This window comes from Pan paniscus, chromosome Y, assembly GCF_029289425.2.
Source record: "Pan paniscus chromosome Y, NHGRI_mPanPan1-v2.0_pri, whole genome shotgun sequence".
NCBI classification, from domain to species: Eukaryota; Metazoa; Chordata; class Mammalia; order Primates; family Hominidae; genus Pan; species Pan paniscus.
The window spans coordinates 36,302,894-36,323,243 of record NC_073273.2 but is presented as its reverse complement, the minus strand read 5'-3'; the positions used below and the strand labels follow the sequence as shown (position 1 = coordinate 36,323,243).

The following is a 20,350-nucleotide window of genomic DNA, read 5'->3' as shown; positions in this document are numbered from 1 at the left end:
ATAGGCAGAAGTTCTCATCATGCCTCATCAGAATTTTCCATTAACAAGTGTCAGAGAATCTGTAATGGCTTGAGAATCATGACTTTCCTCCTATTTATGGAAGAGGAGAAAAAAGAAATTTCAAAGACAATTCTCAGATTTAGATAAATTATCTCAGGATTTTCTATCTATTTTACCTGGCCCCTATGGTGTGTTAAGGTAAATTACACTGTACTTGGACAGGTGAAGCAATTTCTACTCTACTAGGTCATCACCAAGCATAGCTTTGTTACTGGGAAAGCTAATTATAGTTCCCTATGACAGTATCAAAGAAAGAAAGAGGTGAAAAGAGTAGACAATAAGGAAGGTAGGTATGATTATAGGCATGAGAAATGCTATGAGTAGTAACGTGATCTACACTGACTCAAGTCAGCAAGGAGTAGGTGGAAAAGCGAGAGATTCAATCCAGGATGACAGAATGCATTCACTAAAAGGGATTAAGAGAAGTATAATACAGTCTATATTATTAGATCACCCAGAGACACACAAAACAAGAACCATGAATTGAATTAGTGGTATACTAATATAGTGGTTTTACCTGAAATATTTACACATCAATCCTACTGAATTCTTACAACAAATGATTTAGATTAGCTATTGTATTCACCAGTTGAAAGAACAGAAAATACTGAGGGAGATAACTTGTGTCAGTGCAACGCAATCAGATTTAGGACACAAAAGCAACTACATAATGAAAAAGAGAGCTGGTGACTTAACTTGCTAAAACAATCTGAAAAACAAAAAAGTGAGATGAATCTGTCTACCCTGATGTAAGACTTACTATAAAGCGACTGTAACCAAGACATTGTGATCTGGCCACAGGGGATAGACACATAGTTCAATGATGCAATGCAACAAGTTTACTCAGATATTGGCACATGCAAGTCCAGCCAACAGATTTTCAATAAAAAGCACAAAGCAATTAAGTGTAGGACAGGTAAGTTTTCTACTGCTGGTGCTGGGTCAACTGGACATCCTTTGAGAAAACATTAACCTTGGCCTAAGTCTCATGTATGTTTTCTAAGAAAAATTTACCCTTCCCCACTCCCCTGAAAAAGACTATTAAAAATTACGTTGATCCATGCTACTGCTGTTTCCTAACCTCAGTCCTTCACTCGTACACTTTAACAAGTTCAAATCATATTCATAGTATCCAAACATACTCATTGTTTTATTTTTAACAAAAGAAATGAAATTAAAGATAGACCACAGGTAGAGTCATGAAATTCTTGTTTTTCTCTATTCTTTTTGGTCTTTACAAGTAATTACAACGTACATTGTCTTCTTTTATAATAAGACCCAAGGGGAGAAAAGAAAAGGATGTACAATGAAGGTACAAGTTTTGAAGCACCAAAATATTTTATGACAGGGACAAAAAAACAAAAAACAAACAAAAATTGAAGTACAGAAAGAGGGTGGTGGGGGCAAAAATAAAGGTACGCACTTGGGCTTCCTCAAGATTTGTTTGTCCCTATTCAGACTAGAATGAAACTGGTTTAGGAAATCACTCCTGTATGCTAGCAGGAATGTTGCTGGCAAGACACTTCTGAGCATTGGAGTGTGGACTTTTAAGAACCAACCTTTTAACAGTAACTCTAGGAGAGAGGATATCAAAAATTGGCAGTGAAAAATTATAGATAGGCAATAAGCTCCTTCTGAGGTCCAGGCCAGGAGATAGTAGGATTTAAGAAACAAACAAACAAAAACAACCACAAATGACCTTTGGTGCCACTGTCACAACTGTTGCTCATCAGAGTAGGAGAGTTGTAGCCAAGGCATTAAAGAAGGACAAGCAGCTGAAGAGCCTGAATCCTTGTGTTGTAAGCTATTTTGGTTTCCTTTCAAGAAAGGGCTGTGGTCTGTGGAAGGTGTCAGGAACATATTTTCACGGTCTGCTTTCTCCTGATAATGTTCTTCTTCTCGGCCCACCTGAGACATAATCCCTGAGCTCCGAGCCCTTTTTGACTGAAGCTCCTGTTGAACAAGATTCTCAACGTTTCTACCCTGATCCACCTTCTGCTGCCGCCGTCGCCTCTCCAGAGCCCGGCTCCTTGTCCGACTCCCTTGATGTTCAAATTTTTCCAGCTGCAATCATACCCACACAAGGCGAAAAACGTCAGTACTGGGATCCCTGCCTGCTGGACCTGATCTCCTGCCCTGCCTGTGACCCCGCTTCCTACCTCCAGAAGTGTGCGAATTCTGTCCAGGTCTGGAGGCTGTCCAGCCTGCAGCAGCTGCCAGATGCTGTGGTTCTCATCCAGGGTCACCTCAAGCAGGTCCCCTTCCATCATAAGCTCCTCCAGGGGAGCCCGGATTGCCTCAGGCAGCTCCAACACAGGGCCAGTCAACTGCGGCAACAGTGAGGACAGTAGCTCCAGGTCTGGGCGGAAGGTGGTGCAGTGAAGGGTGCAGGGACAGACTGGGTTAGAGGCCACTCTTGGTCTTATCCTCCATGGCCACAACAGAGGTGACAAATACATGGGTCACTCAGTTATGTTTAGCCAACAGCCTACCCAAACCACACCTGTCTTACCAGAGCCCTTTCCTGGAGCCATGTTCTCAGGACTGATCACACTGTCTCCATTCTCCAGCAGCCCTTGGACCTATCAGGGAAAAAAAGAATGGGTAACAATAATTGAGCTGATGAACCAGGTCCTATCATTCCTCCCACAACTCCAAAACTTGGGAGCCTCTATCTCCTGAAGCAGAGTAGACACAGGCTTCCAACAGGGATCAGAGTTTAGGATCTGGATAGGTATAGAATGGAGCAAAGGGACTAGGCCAAAGGAGATTGAAAACTGGGGAACAGGGACAAGACTGGAGCTACAAGAAGGACAGGGGCTAGAAGACAGAAATGTGAGGACAATGGCTGGCCTGGAAAGCTCACCTTAGAAATATTGTTGCCACTGCCTTCTCTGATAGGGTCACAGGCAGTGGCTGAAGTGTAGACCGGTCTGGGTTTGGCCTGTAGCTGTTGGCGAAGCTCAGCCAGGTGTCGCAACAGAGCAGTCACATCTTCAGAGGCCAGAGCCTTTCTGGCACGGTCTTGCCAGCCAATGGCCCTCTCTGTGAGACACTGAAGGGCCTCACCCTCAGGCAGCCGCACGGGCAGCCTCTGCAGGGCAACCAGCAAGGCTAGGATTGTCTCTAGGCGTGGCCGTCGTGAGCGCATACACAGTGGACACAGGAATTTTGTGTCCCATTCCCACCAGGCTAGCAGTGGAGATGAAGTGAGACTGGGCTTTGGAGAGGTGAGGAGATGGGGCACTGACACACACTGCCCATGGAACCAGTCCTGACACAGGTCACACTGCAGAGCTCCCACCCCAGCTGGCACCTGCCCACACACACAGATAGAAGTCGGAGAAGAGGCCATGAGGGATGGTGCCAGTGGACTGGGCTTGGCTGAGTTGGTGCGACGCAGCTGCAGGATACCCTCCTTCTCCTTCTGTTCCCCTTCCTTGAAGGCCACAATCTGCCATGTCCAGAAGAGGGGGAAAGTAGGTCAGCAGTCCACCCTCGCCCTTGTCTGGCATCCTAATGCCCGGCTCCCAAACCAGGAGACCTGTAACAGGGCTCAGACACCCTATCATCAGCGGCTCTTCTCTTTTCAGAGAGAAACCCAGAACCCATCTTTTCCCCATCTGGGCCATGCTCCTTACCACAGAGCCTGGGTCTCTGAGGTCCTGTGCAGACAGCCCCAGCAGCTCTGTGTCACACTGGTACAACCCCAGCGCCTTCTCCATCCACCGGCTACGCTTGGTGCTGTCTGAGCCAGCGTCTGCACACGGGCAAAGCACCTGAGGCAGGCAGGCAGACATACAGGAAATGACCAGGCTTCCCTCACCAACTACACCCTCTCCTTCCTACCCAGGTGCCTAAAAAAATCTATGTTCTCATTATATGTGCCATCTCACAGCAGCCAGGCCATATGAAGAGGCTGTGGGTCAGGGTCTCAGACCTTACCTCAAGCAGTGTGTAGCAAGAATTCTTCTTGAGAAAGGTCTTGGAGGCCTTCTCTCTCCAGGAATGTGCTGTCAATACCTGCAGCTCTAGCTGTCTCAGCTCTTCCAGCCCCACAGGCAGGTCCCGGCCCACAGCCACCAGGCCCTCCAAGTCATCCAGACAGGGGTAGTGGTCACCATTCTGGAATAGGGGAAAGAAACTTTATTTAAATTATGTCAACAATATTGTGTCTAAATTTGTCCTAAGTAATACTGGGTATTATACTGCATAATCCCAGGGCTGAAAATCTGGAGATGTTTTCTGCAACAGAAAAATGTGACAGAAACTCTTTTCTCTCAGAACTCCTACTTTCATTGGCTCAGACCAAAGATTCCACATATGCAAGTTACTCTGTTGTAACCTGCTTCCTCTGTACACTTCTATATATCAATAGTCTCTGCTTAGGTATACACCCATATTCATGCTTCTCTTCCCTTGGTTCCTATTCTGACATGCTCAGGTACCTCAAAGAATCCTCCAACTTCCCACCTTCACTTTCTAGCGCAACCCAACCGAGTAAAAACTATAAAGTATATCTATCTCTCTTCTAACTGCTGGCCTGACGCAGTAAAGCAGAAACACTGATCCTCACTTGGATCTCATCCACATCAGCAATCCAAGCTTGTGCCTTAGTCAGAGCTTCTTTGAGAGCCTGGATGTTAGGCAGGTGAACAGGGATGTTTTCTGTCTCACGAATTATGGCTTCCAGTGTGGCTGGTGGATGCTTCTGCCTAAATTTTTTTTGAAAAAGAGAAATCTATCATTACATGTTACAGGTATACATGCCCCTTTTCTAAGTCCTAGGTTTCCTTGCTAAAAACATAAGCAATAAAAAGTGTTGCATGACAAAGTAAGGAAGCCACACTGAGGAACTCTCTAACATTGCAGGGGCTATATAGGTCTCTTGTAAGTCACATGCTGCATCCATTCACCTGAGAACTAAGTCATCCAAGAACATTTCCCCAATTGTTGCCTTTACAACAGTGAAACATCAACATGACATGTCATATAGATGGGAGTACATGATATGTCATGCCAATCCTTTAGAGTTTAGTAGATGCCCAACTGGGAGTCTGTTGCCCAAGGGTCACCATAGAAATACTTAGGGTCACCCCAAAACTTTGAGGATTATAGTCAAGATACAGACAGGGAGAGACTATGCCCCACCTGGCCTCCAGGCAGAAATGAGCCTTTTCTTCCCAGCGCTCTGCAATGGTCAGTAGTTCTTGCAGCTCAGCCCGGGCCTTGTCCACAGAAGGGCTGGAGGCTATCTTGGCACCCATAACCAAAAGCCCCTGCATGATGACCAGAGAGCCCCTGTGAGCAGAAGGGGCCAGGGCCTGCTTCACTTCATCTAGCCATTGCGCCTGCTCCACCTGCTGCTGAAGCTGATGGGCTTCAGGCACCTCTACACCCAGCTGCTGCCCCCTCTCCAACAGGGACCGCAATAGCCCTGGACTAGAGGGCAGTGTGGCCAGAGCCTCACGAGCCTCAGCTTGATAGGCCTCCACCTGTTCCAGGACATCCTGCAAGGACATAGGATAAAATGCAGATTCTTTAGCCACATAAATACTCAACCACCTAGATTTGCTCCACTTCTCATCTTCTCTTATAGGCATTTCCTATTGCTTAACACTTATTCTCAACCACATCCTAAAACATGATCTATCTGATAATAACAAAGGCCCTCTGTTTACCTAGAATGACATTTTTCTCCTTTAATTACCTGAATTTCTTTTTCCAAACCCACTTTAATACAATCTTATCCATCTAGTAAGCTTTCTAAGACTCTGGTATCTGGAGGGAAATCAATCAACCAACCAATCAGTCCTCTCCATCCCATTTCCAAGAGCCAGTGTCTTATGTAGGCCCAGTTTAGAGTTTTTAATTATTTCAGTATGGAAGGATATTTCCTTGCATGCTGTAAAGACAGAGATGGTATGGGAACACATATCTCCGCCACTTCCAGGAAAGAACCTGTTATTATGAGAAGGTTGTTTAGAATAATTAGGTTCTCAAGTTTTCCTGACATGTCAAACTTCCTATTTGCTGTTAACAAAAATTCCACCTTTCCAGGCCCCTCTTACCTTGACATCCCCAATCTGATGCATGGCACAGGGCAGGCTGCCCATCTGCTCAAGAAGGACCCGGAGTTCAGTCAAGGTCAGCTGTGGAGTGTCCATCCTGTAGGAGCCAGAAGGAACACCTCGTAATGCCACATTTCAAACAATTTGAGACTTTTAATATACTTCCTTCCCTTTCATATTTCAGTAACACCCACAAAGGTTTTTTTCTAAGTTCGGCGATACTGACAAGTTAAGATTTGAAAAAACACCCGTAGGCGTCTGACAGCAGTTAATAGAGACTACAGATATCAAAGTGAGAGAGTCCAGCTTCCTGAGAAAACGTAACAGTATTAATCTGCTACCACTATGGCTACTAATACCATGCCACCACGGTACTACCTGGCTAGTACCATTCGACAGAAGAACAGAAATAAATACAAATAGGTGGGGCAAGAGAAAAGAAAAATGTGAAAAGGCCCCCGGATAGTTTAAGTTATATTTTCATCAGTCATCCAGTTAAGAGTTAAAGAATGAGGAAGAGATGTAAAAACAGCCATTAGGATTCAGAAGTAGTAGCTTTCACAGTGAGACAAAACATCTATTAAGCCAGAAACTGAAGTATAAATGCAATGGGAGGATTATGAAGGAAAGAGGGCTAAGTGATGATAAGTATGGTCAGAATAATAAATTTATTCTAGACAAGAAATGAGAGTTCATTATGTCAGAAGCAAAACAGTACTACAGGATGACAACTTCTGAGATTTACTCTTTGGTTCCAACTGCTTACAAGACAAAGAAAAGTGAAGAGGCCAGGAAGTTAAATGCATGAGGAAAACTTGAGGCAGATTAAAATGGAAATGCAGGGCATGTTATTTGGGTATCATGGGTTCAATCTGGAAAAGCCTTATTTCTCTTGAACCCCACAGTAGGGAAAGGAGTTATCCAGAAAAGTGAAATTTATTCTAAAATTTTAAGTTTCCATGTTTTAAAGAAAGGCAGCAATGAGAAAAAAGGTTAAGAACAAGTAGGAAATACTGAAATAATGGGCCAGGCACGGTGGCTCATGCTTGTAATCCCAGCACTTTGGGAGGCCAAGGCAGGCAGATCACAAGGTCAGGAGATTGAAACCATCCTGGCTAACATGGTGAAACCCCATCTCTACTAAAAATACAAAAAAATTAGCCAGGTGTGGTGGCACACACCTGTAGACCCAGCTACTTGGGAGGCTGAGGCAGGATAATGGCCTGAACCCGGGAGGTGGAGCTTGCAATGAGCTGAGATCGTGCCACTGCACTCCAGCCAGAGTGACAGAGTGAGACCCCGTCTCAAAAAAAAAAAAAAAAAAAAAAAAGAATATTTGAAATAATGTATCTGTAAAATATGACAGACATGAGAATGAAGACAAACCCAAGAAACTAAGTTAAGTAAGCATGGGTCATTGAATATCTGGGTGGCACAGAAAAGCCAAAAAGGCAATCTAGCATCTCAATTATAGCTCAGGCTAATAATTATGTGATGGACTATTTAAAAAGCTTCCTCATCAGTTTATTTAATTTAAATCAGACCATGCCACATCCTGTGGGACCTATCCTCCAAATAGGCCCAAAATAATAAATTTCAAATATCCATTCTGCTATGTACTTCTCCACTTCAAAAATCTTTCTATGTTTTCTTAAAGTTTATTGAAAAAATTACTTATATTCTCAAGTAGAAACTGGTTCAAATGTATACCCTTGCTTTAGAGTCTTGATACTTTTATTCTGACCCTTAAACCTAATGACAAAAAAATCCCTTCTTTATCTAAAATTCCTTCCTACTAACACAGCTTTTTTTTTTTAAATAGAGTAGTTTATCTAAAATTCCTTCCTACTAACACAGCTTTATTATTTTTTATATAGAGTTTCTACAAATACATGATTTAACATTGTCATGCACCACATGACATTTCAATGACAAATCACATGTATGATAGTGTGCCTGTAAGATTATAACGGTACTGAAACATTCCTATCACCTGCTGACATCGTAGCAGTTGTAAAGTAGCAACACATTCCTCATGTGTCTGTGGTGATGCTGATGTAAACAACCCAATGCGCTGTCCATCATGTAAGAGTCTGTCTAGCACATGCATCACATAATACCTGATAACAAACAGCCATATACTGGTTAATGCTTGACACCACATTTTTCTAAACTATTATTTTAGAATATACTCCTACTATAAACAAAAGTTAACTGTCAGGCAGCCTCAAAAGTATTTCAGGAAGTATTCCAGGAAGTGGCATGGTTATCTTAACAGATCCCTTTCTACGTGTGTCAGTGCCCTGAAGACCTTCCACTAAAATAAGATATAGATGGGGGAAATGGTGACATTCAGAATCTGACTCTGTGTAGGCCTAGGCCAATGTATGTCTTTACATCTTAGATTTTAACAAAAATGTTTAAAATGGAAAACAAACTTAAAAATTGTTTACACAGAAAAGTTTACAGAATGACAATATGAGGAAAGAAAATATTTTTGTACAACTCTATGATGCATTTGTGTTTTAAGCTAACCATTATTAGAAAAGAGTAAAACATTCACATAGAAATTAAATGTTTACAAAATAAAGTTTACAAAAACAGACTCATAGACCAATGAAACATGATAGAAAGCCCAGAAATGAGGATGCATACCTACAACCATCTGATCTTTGACAAAGCTGACAAAAACAAGCACTGGGGAAAGGACTCCCTATTTAGTATATCCTGTTGAGAAATCTGGCTGAGCCATATGCAGAAAACTGAAACAGGACCCCTGCCATATACCTTATACAAACATCAGTTCAAGATGGATTAAAGACATAAATTTAAAACCTGAAACCATAAATGCCCTGGAAGACAACCGGACACAGGCATGGGCAAAGATTTCACAATGAAGACGCCAAAAGCAACTGCGGTAAAAGCAAAAATTGACACGAGTCCTAATTAAAGAGCTCCTGCACAAAGAAACTGTCTACACACAGGGTAAACAGACAACCTACAGAATGGGAGAAAGTTTCTGCAAATTATACATCTGACAAGGGTCTAATATCCAGCATCTATAAAGGAACCTAATCAAATTTACAAGAAGAAAACAACCCCATTACAAAGTGGGCAAAGGACATAAACAGATACTTTTCAAACAGAGACATACATGCAGCCAACAGATATATGAAAAAAAGCTCAGCATCAGTGATCATTAGAGAAATGCAAAACAAAACCACAGTGAGGTACCACCTGATAACACCTGTCAGAATGGCAATTATGAAAGTCAGGAAATAGCAGGTGTTGGTGAGGTGGCGGAGAAAAAGTAACTGCTATACAGGGTTGGCGGGAGCGTAAAATTAGTTCAACCATTGTGGAAGACAGTGTGGCAATTCCTCAAAGATCTAGAGGCAGAAATACCGTTTGACCCAGCTAACCCATTACTGGGTATATACCCAAAGGTATATAAATTGTTCTATCATGAAGACATATGCACGTGTTATGTTCACTGTAGCACCATTCACAAAAGCAAAGACATGAAATCAACCTAAATGACCATTAATGATAGACTGGATAAAGAAAAAGTGGTACATATACACCATGGAATTACAATGCAGATATTACAAGAACAGGATCATGCCCTTTGAAGAAACATGGATGGAGCTGGAGGCCATTATCCTTAGCAAACTAACACAGGAAGAGAAAATCAAATACCACATGTTCTCACTAATATGTGTAAGATAAATGATGAGAACACATGGCGCACGCATAGAGGGAACAGCACATACTGGGGACTATCACCGAATGGAACGTGGGAGGAGAGAGAGGATCAGGAGAAATAACTAAGGGGTACTGAATGTAATACCTGGGTGATAAAACCCCTATGTACATGGGGTTAACAAACCCCCATGACACAAATGTACCTATATAACAAACCTGCACATGTACCCTGAAAAAAAGTTTTAAAAATTTACAGTAGCTGAGGCTAATTTACTATCTTTTTTTAAGATACCGTTATATAAATTTAACATAGCCAAAGTGTAAAGCGTTTATTAGGTCTACAGTAGTGTACAGTCATGTCCAAGGTCTTCACATTCTCTTACCAGTCGGTTCCTCACCCAGAGAAACTTCCTGTCCTGCAAGTTTCATTCATGGTAAGTGCCCCATATTTTATGTCTTCCACAATTCTTTTATTGTAGTAATTCTACATTTGCGTATTTTGATACACAAATACTCACCATTGTGTTACAACTAACAACAATATTCAGTACAGTATCACGCTGTGCAGGTTTGCAGGCTAGGAACAACCGGCTCTATCACACAGCCTAGGTGTGTAGGAGGTCACAGCATCCAGGTTTATGTAAGTAGACGGTGCGTATGCAGCAATGACAAAACCACCTAATGACGCTTTTCTCCTAACACATCTCCATCATTAAGTGATGCCTGACTGTACATAATCACTTACTTTTCAATCTAAAAACTATATGTATCTATTGTCTTACACATTTGGAAACTAACAGTTAAATAAATTTCTAGGATTATTTTAACCTCTAAAGTTTTACCTAACTACACAGCCAAAAGTTAAGTTTGTGGAAATTCTGATGTCTGCATAACGCTATGAGATTTCCTAAGAAGTAGGAAAAAACTGCAATTTTGCTAGTATATATTTATATCTTATTGCCACATTATTTTGTTAGAAACTGTTTAGTTCAGTAATTTCTAGTTTCTATTATACTGCTTTTTGTCCATGTGTTATCTTCTCTTTCTCAGTAAAATCTGAGTCTGTGCTTCTTTTTTTTTGCTGTTGTTTTGAGATGGAGTTTTGCTCTTGCTGCCCAGGCTGGAGTGCAATGATGCCATCTTGGCTCACTGCAACCTCTGTCTCCTGGGTTCAAACAATTCTCCTGCCTCAGCCTCAAACAGGATTGTGTGTTTATAGTCTATCCATTTTTGTTATTCATTTTCACACACTGACACCCTTCTTTGCCTTCTCCTCTCACGTACCTGGCCACCTGACCACTGACCAGCCCCAGGACTTGAGCAATACAAGCCTCCACCTCACTCAGGCAGTTCTTCAGTCGCTGAAGCAGCTCACTATTAGGAAACCTCCTCTCACGAGCCTCAGACTCCAGTGCCCTTAGCTCTTCAAAGCCTGGAGAGTGTAAGTTGCAACAGGTAGGCAGTGTTAGCAGAAAATGAAGGTTGAGAATACCCAAAAGAAAGAAATAAGGCTTACACAAGGGTTCCTTCCATTTCCCGTCACTCACTGCGCTTACGGCCATCCTCCACCTCCAAGGCCACTCGCACTTTGTTGGCCCAGGTGTCAAAAGACTCAGCCCGAATCTTCAGTTTATGCAGCATGGTGGGGAGCTCATCCAAGGTGTACCGATACCTAGAGGAAGAAAGCCGGGAAGGGTACACATCTGGCCCAGCTCTAAAACCTCCTCCACGTCCCCACAGTGTTCCCATGCTCACCGTAGGTACTGTCGGCTACTAGAGCACTTGCAGAGGTCATTGATGTGGGAAAGGCATACAAGGCCATCTGGGCAGTCGTAGCAGGCCAGGGCTGACAAGAAGCACGTGGTCTTGCACTTGATGCACTGGCGTTCATCATCTGGGAGCAGCTCAAAAGCCTCTCGCTCAGCCTCCGTGACGCCCTGGGGGTGTTCAACCCACATATACTGTAAAGACTAGGAGTAGGGTTGTGGACACCCCACCTCAGCCAACACTGAGCCCTGATGTGGACTCAACCTTGTAAGGACAGCTGTAGAGAAATTGGAAGAAAAAATATAAACACATACAGACTCTGTCTTTACATTTCAAAATGCATGACTTAAAGATCAGGCACACAGTGGTTACTCAATGTTGGTCTGTGTCTCTGTAATGTAATATATGTGACTAAATCCCTAAGCTCTGCTCTTGACCACCCACCTTCTCCAAAAGGGCCTTTCGTAGACGTCGCTCCTCCTGAACCATAATGAACATCTCCTTGTGCACAGCTACTGCTAGATTGAGATCCAACGTCTCTGGGAAGGCAGCCATCTTGCAGATGAGCTCCTCGTGGGAGAAGACACAATAGCGCCGGAGCCGGCGGTAGTGTTCAATGCACTGGCGTCCAGCAGGTAGCTGCAAGTGCATTCAAGATTGTGTGTGGCTATCTGGAGACCACAATGCATAGCTTCTCCACAATAATCCTTACCTGTATTCTTTATACTTTCTACCTGCAGGCCCACTGCATGCTCACTCACCCAGTCAGCAGTACAAAAGTTGACAGCTTCAGCAAAATTGTAGCCTTGGTTAAAACCACTGTGGTAAGCACGAGGAAAAGTGATGACAAATTCCCCTGCACACTGGTTTGTGCGGACAACCTAAAAAGGAGAAAAAAGCAGAAAGAGGTGTGGGTCAGAACTAATGGGCCAGATGTGAATTCAAAGATGTCTCTAGATGTAGGAAGAGTGGAAAGGCTCTATCTTCAAGTACGTGTCCTAAAAGAAAAATGAGATTGTGAGTTTAAAAGTGGTATTCATAGAAAAGTACTCAAAATATGTGTAATTCAAGAAACAAATATAGAGGGGTCCACGAACAAGTGAAAAGACTCTTTGCTTCTATAATCAAAGAAATGCAAAATTTTAAAGTCATAGAATTAAGTCACCAAAAATGATGAAGTTGGAAACTCCACAACTTTGTCCCTCTACTCAAACAATGATCTAGTGCTGAAATGTTCAGAGCAGTGCAATAAAATAAAATAAAATAAAAAACCCAAATCAGGAGAACACTTAATGGATTTTTAAAAGCTTTTACATTGTGGTACAAGAGTGCTATAATGCAGTAAGTTCCCTGCATACAAACACTTGCCCCAATTCCTATGTCAGCAGCTACTGTGGGAAAGCAACCTGAGATGCTGGTGCAGCTGATTGGTGCCAGGAACCATGATGTGAACCTTTTTCCCGAAGAACTAAGGTGGTGTGTTTTGACTTGTCTGGTGGCTTCCTGGAGGACTACCTCAAGGGCCTGATTTTCTTTCACCTGCCTGACAGTTCGCTTAGAAGACAGGAGACTTCCCAGGCTGTGTTTTTGGAAAGTATAAAAAAGCAAACGTATTAGTCACAGCCACCTCCAGCTTTAAAATGGGGTGGTGGGGGTGGGGAGGAGAGAGAGAGAGAAAGAGAGCGACTAGAAAAACAACAGATAATTTTAAGTGCCTGGGAGGCAAATCCTAGAGAAAGAGATATTTCGGGAAAAAGGGATTCTAAAAAAGCTTCCACATAGTATTTGAGAACTGAGAAAGCCACATTAAACATCCAGGGCAAGATACACGCTCAGAAAAGATCTAAGACCCTAACGTCACCTCTATCTGACTTTCATGCTCTTCCGAAGCAGAAGGTGGAGTCTAAAATAGTTTTTAAAATAGCCCCGAAAAAGTTTCACCAATCAGACACAATCTGCAAAGAGTGGGTAGTTAATACTATTATTAGTTATTATCATTATTGTTTTGGCTTAAGAAAGAGTTTGTTAGGTTGGTAGATGACCAACAGGTTAACAGAAAGCAGAAAAAGAACATAAAACTAAAAGATTACTCACGTATACAAAGAATTGCTCACTATCTTTAGTTGTTAGGAAAATGCAAATCAAAACCACAAGATACTATTTCTTGCCACACAAGATACTATTTCTTGCCATACAAAAAGAGGTAGAAAATAACAGTGTTGGCAAGAATGCAGACATATTAGAACTCTTGAGCATGGCTGGTAAGAATGCAAAATGGCTATGACAATGCTATGGAAAGCAGTAAGTTCCTTAAAAAGTTGAAACAGAGAACCATCATATGACTGTCCAATACCACTTCTGGGTATATACCTAAAACTCTGAAAGGAAGAACTTGAACAAATATTTGCACACAGATGTTCACAGTAGAAATATTCACAATAGCTTAGTGGTGGAAACAACACAAATGTGCTTTAACAGACCCATGGATAAGTATAATGTGATCTGTCCATACAATGCAATATTATTCAGCCATGGAAAAGGAATAAAACTCTGACTCATGCCATAGCACAGATGAACTTTGAGAAATCAGATACAAAAGATCACATATTGTATGATTCCATTTATAAGAAATACGCAGAATAAATTCATAGAAACAGAAAAGTAAACCTGTGGTCCGAGGTTAGAAGCAGGGATGAATGAGAAATAACTTAATTGTATTGAGACTTTTCTGGAAAAATTAAAATGTTTTAGAATTAAGTAGACACGGTGGTTGCACAACACTGTCAATGTACTAAATGAGACTAAACTGTTCAGTTTAAGATGGTTCGTTTTGTGTTATGTGAATTTCACCTTTAAAACATATCCCCCCAAAAAAACAGTTCAGAAAATTTACTAACCAAACAACAACTATTGTACATAAAAGCAACAACAAATTTTTTGAGAGAAGACAAGGGGGATAATAAGATTTTCAGAGTTGAAGCAATACTCTGAAAAGTGTTCAGTTTAAAACATTAGGAGGCATACAAAGAAAAGAAGTATAGCCCTTTGGTTAAAAGAAAAAAGCTCTCAGATAGCCCAGGCTTACTTACTTACTAAAGTCTATCAACTCTCAAACAGGCTTAAATGCCTTAAGAAGCAACGCACAAAGGACTAATGGGTATCAGGAGAATAATGTCCCTCCAAATAAGAGTTTCAAGAAAGGCACTAAAATTACAAAAATGAAACAAGTCAAAATTCTGATGCTCTCAGTCCCATAGCAGAAGTGAAAAACTCACAAGATGGTTTCAACAGGAGCTTTGAGCAGGCAGAAGAAAGAATCAGAAAACTCTAAGACATGTCAATTGAAATAAATCAGCAGGGGGTAAAAAGAGAAGAATATTAATCAGATCCTAAGAGACCTGTGTAACACCATCGAGTGCACCCATATATGCAGAATGGGAATTTCATAAGAAAAGAGAAAGAAAAAGGCAGAACAGTTGAAGCAAAAATGGTTAAACAATTTCCAAATTTGTGGAAAGCCCTGAAAGTCTACAACCAAGAAGCTCAGCGCACTCCAACTAGATAAACTCCAGGAGACACAACATAGTCGAACCAACAAAAGGTAAGACACCAAGATGGAGTTTGAAAGCAGTATGACAGACATGATTCTTCACATATAATGGATGCTTAATAGAATTATCAATAGATTTCTCATTAGAAATAACGGAGGCCAGAAGCCAGTTGGATGACACGTTTAAAGTCATGCAATGGGAAAAAAAATTAAATAAATTGACAGAGAATTAAAAATTGTGGAAGTATGTCTCCAGAAGATGTGCCTACAGGGAATACAGAAGGACTCCTTCAGGCTGACATGAAAGGATATTACTGAGTAGTTCAGAGCTATATAAAGAATGTAATACCCCTGAGAAAGGCAACTATAAAAAAAATATAAAAGTCAGTATTACATATACAGCATGAGAGACAAAAAAAAATATAGTTAGTTCAGAACTAGAATCAGAAAGCAAGACAAATGATGTAATTAGATTGCTTGATGAGCTCATTATCATCAATATATTTTTCTTGTGAGACGAGGAATACTAGGAAAAAAAAGGTACAAGTTAGAATTCATAAAATGTATAAAATGTCAGGAAACGAAGAGGGCCTTTGGAGACATGAAGCACATTTTGTTGAGATGAAAAAACTGAGGAAGATGGCCAGGAAAGTTATAAAAGCTTATAAAGCGGTTACCTCAAAGCTTACAGAATTTCAAAGGAGAAAAGGCATAGCATGTAACAAGACAGTGACTCAGTCCATGTACCACATACACATTGCTAGCTTATTCTTTAGCAAAATGAGCTGATACAATTCACTCCTAGAAATACTCAAAAGTCTGAAACCAGTCCCTCCTGGGTTTTGCAAAGTAAGAATTATATTCAGAAATATTAATAGAAAACCAATCCTAGACTAGAAGGCAGATAAAAAGGCCAGGATCCAAGTTTTAAGTTCTATTCTGTTAAGTAACTATCTAATCTCTCTTTTACTTGTTCTCTTAAGTGTCCCAGCTAACGGTACTGATCTGCAACTTGAAGTCAGCAAGGGAAGGCAAAGAGGTGTGATGCTAAGCCTAATCTCCATAGCAAAATGGATATGGTTTTATTTCTTCCAAAACTAAGTTCTTTCTCATTCCCTTCTCACCCCAGCGAAGAAAATTAAAATTGTTTTGACCCTTGGTACTCACTGGCACACCATGGGACATCAAAGTGTTGGGATTCATGAGAGTGACAAGCTGGTGTAGGAGATCAGGCTGGCTATCAAACAGCTCAGGTGTCAGCATCTTCATCACCTCCTCCAAATGCTCTGCTGCCAGGGAGGGTACACCATACCAGGTCTTCGGCTCACCCCTGCTCACGTAGACAGAAGACACGTCAAGTCTATATACATCGTTGCATTTGAGGGCAGTCTTGATATCCAACCGAGCCATTGGGGTCATGCTCACCAATGCAGATAGTTAATAGAGTAACTCCAGTGATCCTCAATATGCCAACAAAATGCTGAGAAAACCATGCCCACATACAGCCAGGGCACCTTCATGCCTGAGATGTCTGCATTGATGTGACAGAGAACAGACTGAGCTAGCACTGGCATCACATTCAGGTTCCAACCACTGGTCGCATACTCCTGTTGGGTCAGAGATTTGCCAGAGTGAGTAGGGAGTAGGATACGATGACGAGAGGCAAACTGAGCAAAACATACATAAGAAGACAACTGTGTCTTAGAACATGCTGCCTCTGGTCATTCAAGAGGTCCACATTGTAAACTCAAAAATAATGCCCTGTTTTGCCACTGTCAACTAACACAGTGCCGGAGGTCCCAGCCAGAGCAATGAGGCAGGAAAAGAAATTTAAAAAGCATTCAAATTGGAAAAGAAAAAGTTATGTTATCCCTGTTTGAAGATTTATAAAAAAGTCTTAAAGAAAACACTTCTTTTTTAAGAGGATGCTAAGGCCTCCGTAAAAATGGTGTTAGAACTAACAAATTCAGTAAATTTGCAGGATACAAAATCAATATAAAAATCAGTGGTGTTTGTATACATTAGTAGAAAATTATCTGAAAAAAATAAAATAAAAACTTCATTTGTAACAGCTGAAAAAATCTCTAGCAATAAATTTAAAGAGGTAAAAAAAAACTACACTGCAAACTATACAAATAATGATGAAGTAAACTGAAGAACACACAAACAAATTTTAAGACACCTTGTCCTCACAGACCAGAAGAATTAATATTGCTAAAACGTCCATACTATCCAAACTGATCTAGAAATTCAATTCAATCCCTGTCAAAAATAACAGCATCCTTCACAGAAATTTTCAAAAAAGCAACCCTTAAATTGATATGGAACCCCAAAGACTCAAAATACCCAAAGCAATATGTGAAACAAAACAAACCAACAAACAAAAAAGCTGAGAGTATTCACACTAATTTACTATTATATCACAAAGCTATAGTTACTAAAAGGGCTTAGTACTGCCATTAAAAACAAACACACAGCTCCATGGAAAATAATAGCCCAGAAATAAGTCTCTGCATTTGCAGCCAACAGAAGTTCCACAAAGACATCAAGAACACACAGAGAGGAAAGGAAAGTCTCTTCAGTATCCATTGTTGGAAAACCTGGATATCCACATGCAAAAGGATGAAACTTGAACCATCTTTCACCATGTACAAAAACCAACCCCAAAGGAAGTAAAAACTTAAATGTAAAATATGTAAAATCCAAAATTATCAAACTACTAAAAGAAGACATAAGAGGAAAGCTCCATGACATTGATCTTGGCAAGAATTTTGTGGATTAAGACCTCAAAAGCATAAGCAACAAAAGCAAAAACAGACAAATGGTATTACATTAAGCTAAAAAGCTTCTGCATAATGAAGGAAACATCAACAGAATAAGGCAACAACCTACAGAATGGAAAAATGTATTTGCATCTGATAAAAGGTTAATATCCAAAACATAAGAAACTGAACAAATACAATAGGAAAAAAAAAACTAATTAAAAATGAGCAAAAGATAAAAGAAAATGAAATACTATGAAATACAGCTAACCAAGTAGGTGAAAAATCTCTACCAGGAAATCCAGAAAACACTGCTATAAAAGATCAGAGATAACACAGGTAAATGGAAAACCATTCCATGCCCATATATTGAAAGAATCAATATAATTAAAATGGCCATACCACCCAAAGCAATTTATAGATTCAACGCTATTTCTATCAAACCATCAACATCTTTCTTCACAGAAGTTGAAAAAAATTCTAAAATGTATTTGGAACTTAAAAAAAGAGCCCCAACTAGCCAAAGCAAACCTAAGCCAAAAGACAAAGATGTAGACATCACATTACCCAAATTTTGAACTATAATATGAAGCGACAGTAACCACAACAGCATGGTACTGTAACAAAGACCAACAAAAAGACCAATGGAACAGAACAGAAAACTCAGAAATAAAGCCAGACACGTACTACCATCTGTTATTTGACAAGGCCAACGAAAGTAAGTAATGGGAAAGGGCTTCCTATTCAATAAACGGTGCTGGAGTAACTGGCTACCGACATGCCGAAGACTGAGGGTGGACACCTATACTTCACCATGTGCAAAAATTAACTCAAGGCCAGGTATGATGGCTTATACCTGTAATCCCAACACTTTGGGAGGCCAAGGTGGGAGGACTGCTTGAGCCCAGAAGCTTGAGATCAGCCTGGTCAACACAGTGAGACTTTGTCTCTAAAAAAAATTTTTAAAAATATTAGCAAAGTATAATAGCTACTAATGTAAAAAATAACAACTTTGTAAAAATTTCTTATTTTATAAAACTTTTATTGTGATAGCTCCCAGCTACTAGGGAGGCTGAAGTGTGAGGGGTGTTTGAGCTCAGAAGTTCTAGGCTGCAATAAGGTGAGTCATGACCGTGCTACTGCACGCCAGAATGTGTGACACAGAAATCGTGTCTCAAAAGAAATTAACTTGGAATGAACCAAAGATTTATTTAAACGTAAAACCCCAAACTACAGTAATCCTAGGGAAACAGTCTTCTCGACAGTGGCCTTGGCAAATAATTTTTGGCTAAGCCCCCAAGAGGACATGCAACAAAAATAGGTAAGTGGGACCTAATTAAGTGAAAGAGCTTCCCACAGCAAAAGAACTGTCAACAGAATAAACAACCTATAGAATGGAGAAGATATTTGCTATACATCTGATAAAATCCTGACATTCACAATCTATAGCAAACTTATACAAATCAACAAACGAAAAACAATCACTCCATTAAAAATGGCCAAAGGACATCAGTAGACACTCCTCTTAAAAATATATACAAGTGGCCAACAAGCATATAAAAAGATCATGTCCTTTGCTAAGACATGGATGGAGCTGGAGGCCATTATTCTTAGCAAAATAACACAGGAACAGAAAACCAAACACTGCATGTTCTCTCTTATGAGTAGGGGCTAAATGATGAGAGAACACACAGACACATAAGGGACTTTTGGAGTTTGGAGGGTGGGGCGAGAGACACGATCAGGAAAAATAACTAATGGGTACTAGGCTTAATACCTGGGTGATAAAATAACCTGTACAACAAATCCCCATGACACAAGTTTACCTATGTAATAAAACTACACTTGTACCCCTAAACTTAAAATAAAAGCTTATCCACAATGATCAAGTCAGCTTCATCCCTGGGATACAAGACTGGTTCAACATACACAAATCAATAAACACAATCCATCATATAAGCAGAACCAATGACAAAAACCACATGATTATCTCAATAGATTCAGAAAAGGCCTTCAACAAAATTCAATAGTCCTTCCTGCTAAAAACTCTCAATAAATTAGGTATTGATGGAACATTATCTCAAAATAATAACAGCTATTTATGACAAACCCACAGCCAATGTCATACTGAATGGGCAAAAACTGGAAGCATTCCTTCTGAAAACTGGCACAAGACAAGGATGCCCTCTCTCACCACTCTTATTCAACACAGTATTGGAAGTTCTGGCCAGGGCAATCAAGCAAGAGAAAGAAATAAACAACATTCAATTAGGAAAAGAGGAAGTCAAATTGTCTCTGTTTGCAGATGACATGGTTATATATTTAGAAAACCCCATCGTCTCAGCCCAAAATCTCCTTAAGCTGATAAGCAGCAACTTTATCAGGATACAAAATCAATGTGCCAAAATCACAAGCATCCCTATACACCGATAACA

The 20,350-nt window shown here is 40.6% G+C and overlaps 1 protein-coding gene across 7 annotated transcripts in view; it reads right to left on the bottom strand.

Annotated features, from left to right (window-relative positions):
- Positions 1-1,188: 1,188 nt before the first annotated feature.
- Positions 1,189-20,350, bottom strand: part of KDM5D (lysine demethylase 5D) — a 39,846-nt gene continuing 20,684 nt past the window's right edge. For 5 of the 7 annotated variants that reach the window (XM_055106994.2, XM_055106995.2, XM_063602011.1 and 2 more), the window contains 16 exons: positions 16,579-16,760; positions 16,321-16,483; positions 12,365-12,484; positions 12,048-12,242; positions 11,592-11,773; positions 11,384-11,508; positions 11,121-11,268; positions 6,132-6,228; positions 5,212-5,570; positions 4,637-4,775; positions 4,006-4,185; positions 3,702-3,839; positions 2,927-3,514; positions 2,573-2,642; positions 2,220-2,419; positions 1,189-2,124 (listed from right to left, as the gene is read on the bottom strand). In XM_055106994.2, coding sequence (XP_054962969.1) covers positions 1,774-2,124; positions 2,220-2,419; positions 2,573-2,642; positions 2,927-3,514; positions 3,702-3,839; positions 4,006-4,185; positions 4,637-4,775; positions 5,212-5,570; positions 6,132-6,228; positions 11,121-11,268; positions 11,384-11,508; positions 11,592-11,773; positions 12,048-12,242; positions 12,365-12,484; positions 16,321-16,483; positions 16,579-16,760 — 3,237 coding nt within the window. In that variant the 3' untranslated portion in view covers positions 1,189-1,773. Of the gene's footprint in view, positions 2,125-2,219; positions 2,420-2,572; positions 2,643-2,926; positions 3,515-3,701; positions 3,840-4,005; positions 4,186-4,636; positions 4,776-5,211; positions 5,571-6,131; positions 6,229-11,120; positions 11,269-11,383; positions 11,509-11,591; positions 11,774-12,047; positions 12,243-12,364; positions 12,485-16,320; positions 16,484-16,578; positions 16,761-20,350 lie in introns of those variants that run through there. The other 2 variants (XM_055106996.2, XM_055106999.2) reach the window with 2 other exon arrangements.